The sequence below is a fragment of the Aspergillus fijiensis genome (assembly GCF_003184825.1).
Source record: "Aspergillus fijiensis CBS 313.89 unplaced genomic scaffold BO72scaffold_20, whole genome shotgun sequence".
Taxonomy (NCBI): Eukaryota; Fungi; Ascomycota; class Eurotiomycetes; order Eurotiales; family Aspergillaceae; genus Aspergillus; species Aspergillus fijiensis.
The window spans coordinates 416438-429333 of record NW_024468996.1 but is presented as its reverse complement, the minus strand read 5'-3'; the positions used below and the strand labels follow the sequence as shown (position 1 = coordinate 429333).

The following is a 12896-nucleotide window of genomic DNA, read 5'->3' as shown; positions in this document are numbered from 1 at the left end:
CTTGTATAAAGTAAGCACCGCTGTCATAGATATAAGCAATGCGTCGGGGCGTCCCAATTTTGAATATTTCTGTTTTCTTGCTCCCCCCCCACCTTCCATCTCTCCATGTCTCCCCTCTGACAGAATTATGTAGATCCATGCTCGGGGTCTTCATTCATGAAAATCTCTCTTGGTCTCTTGATTATTAAAGTATAGTTCTATATGTACAGTGCCTAACTCTCCCGATACCCCCACCAAAACCCTTTTGGGTCCCATTGAAATTCTATACAACCGGTCCTCTAGCGATTTTCTATGCCGTTGCGACCCGAAATGCACAACATAACCCAAAAGAGAGAAAAAGAAAAAGAAAAAAAAAACAAAAGAAAGAGGTAAGTACAAATGAAAATGCCCGTTCTGCTTTCCTTCCCCTCCCTTTCCCCCGCTCTATATGATGAAATTCATTCAATATTAGAAACTAAAGTTAGTGAAGCGACCCCTCTCAACCACCCGGTGGGAGCGAGACCCAGGCTTTTTTGGGAAATTCTGTTCCACGCGTTTGATGGCACACAACAAAAGAAATGCGTTAGCGCTTGACGTTGATGTTTTTGGGGTTCAATAATTGAAATAATACGGGTTCGGGCAGCCTCCGAGATCGGTATTCGAGAGTCCGATCACAGGCAGCGTCTGCTGCGCTTGGCTGTGAGGGTAGTATCGGAGAGGGAGTGAGGTGGTTTCGAGGGTCGATGGCTCGTGGTGGTACATGGAGCTGCTGGTCAGGTCAAGGGAGTAGCCGGCTGTGCTTTCGCCCTCGCGTGACCGTCGGGAGGCGCTGCTGCCGCCGATAGGTGCGTATGAAGAAGTTGGGGCGCTGCTGTCCCACGAAACCTGGATGGTTGGGCCTTTGCAGGGCTCGAGGGGTTTGGTGGAAATAGTCCCGGTGCTGCTCTTCGGGGTGACCGCGGAGCTGCTGCAGGAGTCGAAGACGGAGGTGTGCGATTCCAGGTCGGGGATCTCTTTCCGGTACACCGGATTCACGCTGTCCTTCATGGATGAGCTGGTCGGGGAGCCCATCGCCTGGCTATCCGCGAGCTGCTCGGGAAGGTGGACGCGCGATACACACACAACCATGGGCCCGTCTGGAGCCATGTCAATATCTGATCCGGTCGGCGTGCCAGAGGAACATACCTGTTCTGCCTTCCAGGTACCGTTCTTGCTCTCCGCGGACATGGTAGATCTCATCCAGTATAGCTAACCGTTCGACGGGTTGAATCTGTCGACGCACAGATTGATCCGCTTCTTTGAGTTTCTCGACGCAGATAGCGTGGCTTTCGCGCAACTCGCACAGGATATGCACCAGGAGTTTGACTCGCTCTGTCCATCACTTAGCGTGCTTCTTCTCGTGAATCCGTTGAACAGTCCTCTTACCGTTCTTGAGAAGGTGATCAGGCTCTCTGTGGGTAACGCCCGCTGGCCACCAGGCTGGCTTGGTGAGCTCGGGATCAAACTGTTGAGATGTGCCAGAAATGATCTTGCGTCCGTTGTACGGATAATTGACCTGCTTCCGCGGCTCAACAAGCTTGATGTATGCCTTGGCAAGGATGCGACAGTTGATCTGCTGTAGGCCTTCGAAGGCCTTCTCATAGTATCGCCGGAGGATGCTAGCATTGCGAATAGGGAGCATGGTTTTTTGGTGGCAAGTGATACTCATCGGTACGAGACACTCATGCGACACTCGTTTTCGCTTGTTTGAGGAAGGCTCTGAGGTGTTGCTGAACCTGAAATCTGTTAGCTTCCATCATCGGCTAGGACATGGTGTTGCCATACATCGACTTGCTGTTAGGTGACTCAGGCGACAATGGGCTTCGGCCTCTTGACCCTTCTACTGCCGGTGTCAGTGCATCTTGAAGTCACTGTACGGCAGCGCAGAGTTTACCTAGAAGTTTATTCGACTCGTCCTTCCCAGACAAGGCCACGGCTCGTAGAAAACTCTCGGTCACGTTTGGCGATAAGATTGAATGGCAGCTATCCGCAATCGAAGGTGATGCTTCGAAGCGCAATTTACCGCTGTCATCGATATAGATCAAAGCAAAGTGCAGACAGGCCAGCCCGTCTAACGGCGCATCCATTGATACCGGAGTATGAGCCTGGTGCAGTTAGCTTATGTTGCGAATCGCCACCCAGGTGAATCAGTACCATGGCTGTGAAACAATCGAGGGGATGGTGACAAGTCAAGATGACCAATGATTTAGACAATAAGACCTTCAGAAGCTCGCTCTGACACAGCAGGTAAGAAAGGTGCAAGGCACATAGAAGTACTCACGACGAGTCAGAGACAGGGCACGAGAGAAGGCATTTTAAACATGCATCGGAGACGGTCTGTGACCGATTTGAGGCAAATCGAATGAACGGGGCGATCAATAGATCCACAGTCTGTATCAAGCTTACAGGATCGCCCTCAATCCAAGTATCAGCTGTCCCTAGGTCGCCTCCGGGTGGATGATGCACCCACTGCATCACCATTAGCCCTAATGACCTTTTCTTCCCCAAGAAGCACCATAACGAGATAATCCATAAGAGAAAATCAGTGCTATAGAAGCTAGACCAATGGATGCATCCAAGCCGTGTCACTAATGCGTGGCCCTATGTGGCACAGCAGCGGATGGGGACCCATCCGCTCTCTTGCATTCAGGCGTGAACACTAATGCCTTTCTGCGTTGTTCCCCTAAGGTATAACTATTGGAGAGCGTAAAAAGTACCGCTCGAGTCTTCCCTGAATAGGTAAGGATCCCGTATAGCTGACAGTTCCTGGGGAACGAGCCGATGGCCGCTACCCCGTAGATGCAATTGATTCGTTTTCACAAGGTCTTTGCCATTGTCGATCCTTCACTCACCGGCACTTCAAGCTCCATTTTGCATACAGTGCAAATAATGGACGACTAGAGAGTAGCGGTCCCTCAAGCGCTGGTAGTAAGTCTATCGACGGTATTCCGTAGATTGAGACTGCCTCGAGTCGGAGTGATAGAACGGAGTAGTTCGGGTGGAGAATGGACCTCACAAGGTACACTGCCCAATCCCGGTAATCAATTTTTGCCCATCACTTCAATTGCCTCTCTAGCGAATGATTTAATTCCGCTAACCCTCCCCTCCTTGCTTCGTGCATCGGGTGTCAGGCACTGATCGTACCGTTAGCTTCGTCCGAGAAACAACACGAATGGGCCTGTAGACGCGAATCAGTGCAATGGGTGACAACCCAGGATGAACCACGCGAGAAACTGGCTTCTTGACACCGTCGAATATTACGTCGTATCGAGGTGCCCAAGTAGTTACAGGATAGAGCCAAGTGCTGACTGAATGACCGTTCAACGTACTTACGTGGTCCCTAGCTATCTCACGGCGAAGCATCAGCCATGCAGAACGCTGATGATCATTCTGGGACAAATCGATCAGTCGAAAGTTAGATGTGTGGATCCGCCCCGGCTGGAAGTGACCCACCAAAACACTCATAGGACGGCACCAGAGCTAATCGCAATGGATCGGTAGCACAACGAACTATAGAGAGTGAAGTTGCGTGCGGAAAAAAATTGCGATAGCCTAAGTGCTCATTTGAAAGCTATCGTTCTCTGTCCGTTGTCGGTCCTTCCTGTCATGTCTCGTCATGAGCATTATCCCAAAGAGTTATTGGCATTTCGCCTATGCTGGTTGTCACCTATGCTATGCACATGATAGGCGTCAATTTGCCAATAGACATCGCTTCAAGTAGAGAGGTCTAGACTCCAATCGTTCATTGCCACATTGCGCGACTTGGTGGTCATCGTGGATGGATGGCGAATTTCCCGAAGCGGATTATTGGGAGCCTGATTCGTCTGACGCACTGGGTAAGTACTGTACATTGTCGGTCAAATGTCCGACAATGGTGCGTAGAGGCAACATCCAAGGATGAAATTGGAGTCCACGATGGGCGTGGAGTTGTTTACGGAGTACTGCACATAGTGCTGGCATTGAACATGCTTGCGAGTTTCCGAGGTTATTGGCCACGCATTCTTCCAGCTCGCCGTCGGCGTCACCTATTATATTTGAAAACAAGGTTATGACTGGTCACCGGCCGAAGTTCCGATTCGCGAAGAATCACAAAGCTCGAATTCGCTTGGAGGATCAAGATCTGGCTTAGTACGGGGTACAGTGTGCTCAGACGACCCCTGTAATCTCCCAAGGCGACAGGACTACTCTGTATAATGGCACCATTGGTCGCTCCACGATTGGTGTGCGAGAAACAAAGACATGGCCATACTACCAGCTACCGGGCGTTCGGAAACGCCATGATCGTTGACGGGGGCGGCCCTCTCCGTTGGGTCCAAGTATGAACAAATTCGGGTTTTTTGGGTAAGACCTCTGACGAGTCTGCTAAGTGGACTGCAGCGGGTCGCGTATTGCATATGATTAGATGACCTGTCATTCTGGCTGGGCGCTCAGTAATCATGCACGTCGGAAGCCTCCCGGACGTAGCGACTGGACTATTACACGCTCCATCGCCATCCATGGACGGTTAGCACGATTTATTAATAACAACACTTTCGTTGAGGCGAAGACATCAATCGAGTTACGGTCTCAGCCGTCCTTCGTGGTTGCCCTCGAGACTATTGTATCACCGAGGATATATTATTATGGATTATTGATAGATAGAGAATCAACAGTCCGACCACTACCTTACAGTGCGCTGGTGGCTTTGATGCATCGTGTTTCGCATTCGGAGCATGTCTAATGGTGTATGCAACGGTAATCGTGGTAGCATTATACCGGCTCGGCACCCTAGTGAGAACTGAAGCAATTCGTCTAGTAAGCAGCTTCACTTAGGAAGGTCCTGATAGCATTGAGAAGATCATGTTAGAAATAGCTTAGTGGTTTCTTCCCATTACCTTGCAAGTTCAATTCTCTATGAAAGTAGACACACCGACCACGCCACCGGTAGGTAGGTGGTTCGACCGCTGGTAGACCCCAAGTCTGGAAACGACGTACATGTACAATTGAGCACGGGTCACCGACCTGAGGGCTAGTGCGAGTGAGGGATCAATTTGTGTGGGGCTGGCTGGCTCCATCGGTATGACAGATGTCAGTGGCCACCCACCCTGGTACGGAGGAGAGGAGCCGAGGCTGGTTCTGAGAATGGCAGGGTCTGAGATCAGTTTCATCGGAAACCTTCGATGACCCTAATACCGGGGCTTCTGGAAGGCTACCCGATCTGCGAGGACGATCAGCCGCGGGATGCTGATCTCAAAAGTACAGTGAGTTTACTGTACGCTGTACAGAACATACACTATCGCGAAAGATCGATAGTTGGGGAGTTTTTGTCCCGCCTCCGTCTTCACAAGGTGGATGGCTGGGACTGTCCATTGTCCGTACTTGGCCTCGAGTTCTTCGTAGTGTCCGTATATTTGAAGCAATAAAGGTGGCATGCGTGCTTCGCCCTCGATTGGCGGGCTCACCCTGCGGGTCAAAAGATGATGTGCACTTTGAGAGCAGTAGATAGTGAAGAGGAGAGAGGTGAGGGAGAGGGAGAGATGAAGGCTGGAGCTTTCGGTTACACAGTCAAGAGCAGTGACTCGACCGTGGACTGTGCCTGTGCCTTCCGAACGAGGCAGAAGGCAAACCACCCATTGGGTGCCTCAGGTGCACACGGTTGTTTGGTACAAAAATTACTCCGTATCCCTCTTACATAGCCGATGTGCCTGTAACTGTGTATGTTACGCTAATAATACAGCCATCAATTATGAAGATGTCAACTACAGGTTGTCCCAGGTTGTCCCGAGTCGTGTATCAACCGACCACTAACCGACATTATACCTAAACCAAGTATCGTACTCTACTCACATAACTCGATCGATCATCCATTTATGAAATTTGTCAACAACTAACCGAGTGACTAACTAAGAAGATAGTACCTAGGCGACCTGTGCTGCCACTGGGTGTGGATTTTCCCACCACTCACTCTTGGAACCCCACCAGCCGGCCCGCCCGGACGAATGGTAAGCCATGTGTTATCATCCAATCGTTCGCAGGTTGATCAGTCTGAATCCGGCCAGCAAATCTCTTCCCGAGTCCTGACCCTTTTCCCTCTTCCACTGTTCGCACTGCCCTTCGATCCATGACTGACTGACTGACTGTCTGTCTGTCTGTCATTCTTCTACCCCTACTATTGCTATTATCTATTCTTTTTCCTGCATACCGCATTTATTCCCTTTGGGCTTAAGCTGTCAGCTTGCTCCTCTCGCCCACCTACACCTCCAGTGGTCGCCTTTTTTTCGCTCCCCTGGTCTCCTCCTCCACCCCCTCGATCCTCCTCTCCTCCCTCCCCTTTCAGTCGGTCTGCCTCTCTGTCGTGTCCCCTCCATCGACCCAATCAAACCCCCCCTCCTTTCCCATCGTCTCTCCTCTAATCTTAAATTGACCTTGGTGATTTTCTTGCATTTTTATTTGCTCCTAATTTCCCCTCAGTCTCGATTCCGTGGATTGTTCCAGAAAACCCCATAGGCAATTAAAGCCACCGTTCACAGGCCACTAAGGCGTTAGGGACCCGGGCTTAGTGTCGCATTTCCGTCCATCCCTGGATTCCCGCGAGTCAGAGAACTGCTCCCAACTCTGACACTGACTTTCTACGGACGTGTTCCGACGAAGGTTTATTTCTTTTTAAAAAAACAAAAAAACAAAAAAAAATTGTTCGATTTCTCGCCCAGAATAAAAAAGAATAAACAAACCAAAAAGAGAGAGAAAGAGAGGGGAACGGAAGCTTGGGCCCCCCCGTCCAGCAGTTTTCTCTCACATCATTCATCAGCCATGGACTCGAATAATTCTTCCGGCTTCCCTGCTGCGATGCAGCAGACCGCGGCTTTTCCTGTCACGACTCAAAGTCCTCAACAGTTCCCTTACTATCCAAATGCCATGCCCTCATTTCCCCAGCCTAAGTCTACACCTCCCTCTCATATGACTCCTCAGCAACACTTACCGCATTCTTTCAATTCCGTGCCTATGCAGGCCGGCCCCGGTGGAGCAATGATGCCGACTGGCTTTCCCCAGCAATCACAAGGTACGTTGTCATCACCACATTGTCATGGGAGTGGTACTCTCCTAATGCCATTCTTATCTGATTTGCCCATCCTCGATACTTCAATACTTCCTGTGACCTCTTTTGTACCCCCGTTATCCCTCCTCTCCCGCCTCCCCTCTCCCCTTATTGCTTCCCCACCCACTGGGCCTCCTTAGATCAACAAATGCTTCGTCGCATTGGACATCATTTCTAATAGCGACTCTACCGCATCTGACCTGGTCTGGTTGCGTTCTCGCTACGTTACAGGACCAATGGTTGGGCGGATCTCCACTATCGTGTCACCTCTTGTCACCCTAGTTGCCTTTTAGCTGTTGTCGCTTATGGAGCTACACTGGGCTGCTAGCCCAAGTGTCTCAAGTTAGACACAATGTCGGCTGCAGGGACAAGCCGCTAATCAACGGGATGGACTTGCAGGACCCCACGCCAACTTCGCGGCGCCATTTGCCCAGCCACCTGTCCCGACTTCGATGAGCCAATTTCTTCCTCCCCAGGCGACCTCAGCTGCTGCGGTTTCTGGCACTGCTGCACAATCATTTCCTTCCAACATGGCCTCAATTCCCTCGACCAACATGATTTCAGCGCAGCAACCGAGACCGACCCCGCAACCCAACCCAGTGCCAAATTCGTCTCCTTCTGCCCCCCAGTCGCCTGCCGCGGCTGCTCGAGAGAAGGCCCGGGTGACAGTTCTTCTGGATATCAATTCGATGCTGCTGCAGGAAGTCATAAATCTTCAGGCAGCCGGCAAGGCTGGGACTGCGCCTACTCCGCAGGGCTCTCAAGAGTCCAACCCGTCGCCGACCTCGGAGCAGACTCCCGACAAATCTAACCAGCGCCCAAGCCCGGAGTATGTCGAATGTATGCGACGATTGCAAGCCAACCTGGGTTATTTGGCAACTGTGGCCGACCGAGCTAAGAAGTCTGGTGGTGTTGCTCCTGGTGGCCCTGCCATCATGACACCTCCACCACATATGCCCTCAATGGCCGATCTCTACAACCGACTCAGTGAATTATGTCCTCGTTCGACACAAGGTAGCATGGGAACACCTCAGCCTAGTCTCCAGGCCCTACAAGGAAACGGGCGACCCAGCCCTTCCCCCGCTACCGAGACAGTCGTCTGAACACCCACCCTTGGATAGGCAGAGCAACTAGACCCTGCAGATGACCGAGGGCACCTTGGCGACGGGCGCAAGTGTCGCCCTTGAACAAAAGTTTTCATTGAAGACTTCTACAACGGATTGGAAGCTTCCCTGTCCCTTCTGTCACGTAGTGGAAGCTATTATCGACATGAATTGCGATACATAGGGTACTAGTTTGACTTAGTGCTGACTGCGAACATCACACTATGATCTCTGGACCGGACTTCGTCGACCAGCGCCAATTCGACACCACACAAGGGATGATATGAGCTCTCCCTGTAGGAGAACGCGTCTCCGCGGATTGATTGTCCCAGACAACATGGTGAATCTCATGAAGTCGGGCAAGCAATTAGGATCTTGGATCAGGCACAATGATAGCTAGAACTGGGTGGAGGACTGCAAAGATTGCCACCAGATGCCCGGGTTTGAAGTAGAGAAGACATAGTAGGGAAGGGAGGCAGCCTTCAAGTGTACTATAGCCACGCATTGATAGAGATGTAGATAGGTTCCACTGCCACCACTACAATTACTATTCTGAATATATGCATACGCGTTGACCCTGTCAGGTTTCTCCCAGCGCTAATCCATCTGATCTGGTCATCAGACTCTGTTGCTGCAGCTCCACGGGCGGTGGAGGGTGGATGGCCAATCAGTCGACAGCCTTCCTCTGACCGCCCACCTGAGCTTTTCTGCCTCAAGTCAGTTCTCCGCCCTGCAGTTCGTCACTCTTTCAGCTTTTCCCCCCTCCTCCATTTCTCATTTCCTGCAACGGTCTTTGTCGCTTGAGGACCTTGTGAATGTCTTGCGTCTGGCTCCGACTCTACAGAAGGAGCTTACTGTCTGTCGCTACTAGCCACACACCCAAAACTACCATCGCTCTCTCTACTGTAGCTGCCGCTACCTCTTCGTCTCCCGCCGCGCCGCCGCCGCCGCTACATTCGCCGACTACTTCCTGTTCTTCTGATATACCGTGGCACCACCTCACCTCACCTTCAATTTATAGCCATTTACCTACCTTTATATCGCCTCGAACCCCTTCCTCCTCGCGCCACATACTACCTTATCCTCATCGCTGCCTAAAATCGCGGCGATTTCCCCGTCACAGCTCCGGTCTGTGGTCAAGTGATATAGCCCCGAGGAACATCAACAATTCCAGCGCTATTTCCCCTCGCTCCATCACTTCGCTCGCGGCTTTATCTCTCAGACCCCGTGGTCGTCAGAGTCATACTTTACAGATGGATATGAATGGTGACGCAGGCGCCAAGCGCAAGCGCAGCTCGATCGCCGCGCCCGCCGAGCGGCCCGCAAAGCATCTCCGTCCCGAAACCAGCACATTAACGCCTGGCGACTCCACCCCCGCGAATGGAACCGTCTACGATGTGGAGGAAGAAGAGGATGCTGGTCGGGTGTTGCCCTTGGGAGCTGCACAGGCCGACTCGCCTGAGTGGCAGGCCACCATTGAGGAGGTCGTGAAAAGCGTTGTGTCGATCCACTTCTGTCAGACGTGCTCCTTTGACACGGAACTGTCGATGAGCAGTCAGGCGACTGGTTTCGTGGTCGACGCGGAGCGGGGTTATATCTTGACGAATCGACACGTGGTGTGTCCCGGACCTTTCTGGGGTTACTGTATTTTCGACAACCATGAAGAAGTGAGTTGGCTTAGCCCTATCAACCCAAGCGCAGGCGCTTCATCTCCATTTTTCTATGCAGCCCTAACCAGATCAGTGTGATGTTCGCCCGATTTACCGAGATCCTGTTCACGATTTCGGAATCTTACAGTTCGACCCGAAAGCGATTCGATATATGAACTTGAAGGAATTGAAACTACAACCGGATGCGGCCAAGGTCGGATCGGAGATTCGTGTCGTGGGTAATGATGCAGGAGAAAAGCTTAGTATTCTGTCTGGTGTCATCAGTCGATTGGATCGAAATGCTCCGGAATACGGCGAGGGATACAGTGATTTCAATACCAATTACATTCAGGCCGCTGCGGCAGCGAGTGGTGGCAGTTCCGGCAGTCCTGTCGTGAACATCGATGGCCATGCAATTGCTTTGCAGGCTGGCGGTCGCGCAGATGGCGCAGCTACGGATTACTTCCTCCCGCTGGACCGGCCGCTGCGTGCGCTGGAATGCATCCGTCACGGTCAGCCGGTCACGCGAGGAACCATTCAGACACAATGGATTCTCAAGCCATTCGACGAGTGTCGTCGCTTGGGCCTGACACCTGAGTGGGAGGCCACCGTGCGGAAGGCAGCTCCCACGGAGACCAGCATGCTGGTGGCAGAGATCATCCTGCCGGAGGGCCCGGCGGATGGAAAGCTGGAGGAGGGAGACGTGCTTCTGAAGGTCAACGGGGAGCTGCTCACTCAGTTCATTCGGCTGGACGATATCCTAGACTCGAGCGTTGAGCAGACGGTGCGTCTGCTGGTGCAAAGAGGCGGTCAAGATGTGGAGGTGGAGTGCCAGGTTGGCGACCTGCATGCCATCACGCCCGACCGCTTCGTGACAGTGGCGGGAGGCACGTTCCATAACTTGTCCTACCAACAGGCACGTCTGTATGCCATCGCTACCCGCGGCGTCTATGTCTGCGAGGCCGCCGGGTCTTTCAAGCTGGAGAACACCTTGTCGGGATGGTTGATTGACTCCGTGGATAAGCGGCCAACGCGGACACTGGATGAGTTTGTGGAGGTGATGAAGACGATTCCTGATCGCTCGCGGGTGGTCATCTCGTATCGCCACATCCGCGATCTCCACACGCGCGGTACCAGCATTGTCTATATCGATCGACACTGGCACCCGAAGATGCGGTTGGCGGTGCGCAATGATACCACTGGACTCTGGGATTTCTCTGATCTCGCGGACCCCGTCCCCGCCCTGCCTCCTGTGCCGAGGAAAGCCGATTTCATCCAGCTTGATGGGGTGAGTCAACCTGCTGCCGCCGCCATTGTGCGCAGCTTCGTGCGCGTGTCGTGCACGATGCCTCTTAAGCTGGACGGCTATCCTCAAGCCAAGAAGACGGGATTCGGTCTGGTCGTTGACGCCGAGAAGGGACTGGTCGTGGTTTCGCGTGCCATTGTTCCGTACGACCTCTGCGACATCAACGTCACCGTGGCCGACTCGATCATTGTCACCGCCAAGGTGGTGTTCTTGCATCCTCTCCAGAATTACAGCATCATTCAGTACGACCCCAGCTTGGTCCAGGCTCCGGTGCAGAGCGCCAAGCTCAGCACTGAGTACATCAAGCAGGGTCAGGACACTATCTTCGTCGGATTCAACCAGAACTTCCGCATCGTGGTGGCCAAGACCGCCGTCACCGATATTACCACCGTGTCAATTCCGGCCAATGCCTCGGCCCCGCGCTACCGTGCGATCAACCTGGACGCCATCACGGTAGACACTGGCCTTAGCGGACAGTGCTCCAATGGTGTACTGGTCGGCGAGGATGGCACGGTGCACGCCCTTTGGCTGAACTACCTCGGCGAACGGACGGGGAACTCGCACAAGGACGTCGAGTACCATCTGGGCTTCGCAACGCCGTCTCTTCTGCCTGTCCTGTCCAAGGTGCAGCAAGGCGAGATGCCCACGCTGCGGATCCTGAATATGGAGAGCTACGTGGTGCAGATGAGCCAGGCCCGCATCATGGGCGTGTCCGAGGAGTGGATCGAGAAAGTGACTCGGGCGAACCCCGCCCGGCATCAACTGTTCATGGTCCGCAAGGTCGACTGTCCGCCTCCAGGCTTCGCCTCCGAGGCCGTAGACAGCTTTGAGGAAGGCGACATCATCCTCACCCTGGACGGGCAGCTGATCACCCGTGTCTCGGAGCTGGACATCATGTACGAGAAGGAATCCCTGGAGGCGCTCATCGTACGCAACGGCCAGGAGATGCGCATCCAAGTCCCCACGGTGCCGACGGAGGACTTGGAAACCGACCGCGCCGTGGTCTTCTGCGGTGCTGTCCTCCAGAAGCCCCATCACGCCGTTCGTCAGCAGATCTCCAAGCTCCACAGCGAGGTCTACGTCAGTGCTAGGGTACGTCATTCCTTCTTTCACTATCAATTTCCATCCCATCACTAACAATACACCTTGACAACAGAGCCGCGGTTCCCCCTCCTACCAATACGGCCTCTCGCCCACGAACTTCATCACCGCCGTCAACGGCACTCCGACCCCGAACCTCGACCGCTTCGTCGAAGAGGTCCGCAAGATCCCTGACAACACATACTTCCGTCTCCGGGCGGTGACCTTCGACAACGTCCCCTGGGTGGTGACCATGAAGAAGAACGATCACTATGTATGTTGCAACAGGCCCCCCCCCTCTTTTCTTCCCCTCCCTGAAGCCAGCAATGACCATCCCCCGTCTAACACATTCCTCTAGTTCCCCATGTCCGAATACCTGAAAGACCCATCCGCCCCGCAAGGCTGGCGCACCGTCTCCCACGATAAGGACAAGCACCGCGACGGCGCTGCACCGGATGCGGCCAACTTGAACCCCGACGCCATGGATGAGGGCTTTGATGGTGTCAGTGATGTCGAGCCGGAGGCTGAGTAAGGGGGAGTCACCCCCTTTTCCTCTGAGTGGTTTCTGTGGTGATTGTTGATGTATCTAAACGGTTGGAATTCATTCTGTATGTACAATATAGACTTACAGCATTATATGAGTAGATAGATATGTATCGCATCTT

The 12896-nt window shown here is 53.0% G+C and overlaps 5 protein-coding genes across 5 annotated transcripts; 3 read left to right on the top strand and 2 right to left on the bottom strand.

Moving 5' to 3' along the window:
• Positions 1–582: 582 nt before the first annotated feature.
• BO72DRAFT_98339 (DUF2841 domain-containing protein) lies at positions 583–2643 on the bottom strand. The gene is made up of 6 exons (XM_040950860.1): positions 2173–2643; positions 1913–2123; positions 1804–1858; positions 1405–1754; positions 1165–1350; positions 583–1115 (listed from the first exon to the last, which is right to left on the bottom strand). Exons 1-6 carry the CDS (start codon positions 2173–2175, stop codon positions 592–594), a joined length of 1329 nt encoding a protein of 442 aa, XP_040801895.1. The 5' UTR covers positions 2176–2643; the 3' UTR covers positions 583–591.
• A 999-nt stretch (positions 2644–3642) lies between these two features.
• On the top strand, positions 3643–4172 carry BO72DRAFT_98402 (uncharacterized protein). Its single transcript, XM_040950861.1, has one exon. The coding sequence runs from the start codon at positions 3801–3803 to the stop codon at positions 4068–4070; it is 270 nt and encodes an 89-aa protein (XP_040801894.1). The 5' UTR covers positions 3643–3800; the 3' UTR covers positions 4071–4172.
• A 412-nt stretch (positions 4173–4584) lies between these two features.
• On the bottom strand, positions 4585–6506 carry BO72DRAFT_508756 (uncharacterized protein; the record flags this gene model as incomplete). The annotated part of the gene is made up of 8 exons (XM_040949303.1): positions 5963–6506; positions 5807–5817; positions 5690–5702; positions 5290–5460; positions 5191–5241; positions 4928–5133; positions 4688–4795; positions 4585–4613 (listed from the first exon to the last, which is right to left on the bottom strand). The coding sequence occupies exons 1-8, from the start codon at positions 6202–6204 to the stop codon at positions 4585–4587; spliced, it is 831 nt and encodes a 276-aa protein (XP_040801893.1). The 5' UTR covers positions 6205–6506.
• On the top strand, positions 6507–8442 carry BO72DRAFT_98310 (uncharacterized protein). Its single transcript, XM_040950859.1, has 2 exons — positions 6507–7057; positions 7493–8442. Exons 1-2 carry the CDS (start codon positions 6808–6810, stop codon positions 8194–8196), a joined length of 954 nt encoding a protein of 317 aa, XP_040801892.1. The 5' UTR covers positions 6507–6807; the 3' UTR covers positions 8197–8442.
• A 1007-nt stretch (positions 8443–9449) lies between these two features.
• Positions 9450–12763, top strand: BO72DRAFT_376815 (putative nuclear serine protease HtrA2/Nma111; the record flags this gene model as incomplete). The annotated part of the gene is made up of 4 exons (XM_040941231.1): positions 9450–9863; positions 9940–12243; positions 12308–12505; positions 12590–12763. 4 exons carry the CDS (start codon positions 9450–9452, stop codon positions 12761–12763), a joined length of 3090 nt encoding a protein of 1029 aa, XP_040801891.1.
• Between the last annotated feature and the right edge of the window lie 133 nt (positions 12764–12896).

What these genes read in the sequence shown, in the direction of transcription:
- BO72DRAFT_98339 (XM_040950860.1), bottom strand. An exon ending in CGAGTCGAATAAACTTCTAG is followed by an intron (nt 1,859 to 1,912) that starts GTAAACTCTGCG and finishes CACCGGCAGTAG; the next exon opens with AAGGGTCAAGAGGCCGAAGC. An exon ending in TCACCTAACAGCAAGTCGAT is followed by an intron (nt 1,755 to 1,803) that starts GTATGGCAACAC and finishes AACAGATTTCAG; the next exon opens with GTTCAGCAACACCTCAGAGC.
- BO72DRAFT_98310 (XM_040950859.1), top strand. Translation starts at nt 6,808, where the DNA reads ATGGACTCGAATAATTCTTCCGGCTTCCCTGCTGCGATGCAGCAGACC. An exon ending in CTTTCCCCAGCAATCACAAG is followed by an intron (nt 7,058 to 7,492) that starts GTACGTTGTCAT and finishes ATGGACTTGCAG; the next exon opens with GACCCCACGCCAACTTCGCG.
- BO72DRAFT_98402 (XM_040950861.1), top strand. Translation starts at nt 3,801, where the DNA reads ATGGCGAATTTCCCGAAGCGGATTATTGGGAGCCTGATTCGTCTGACG.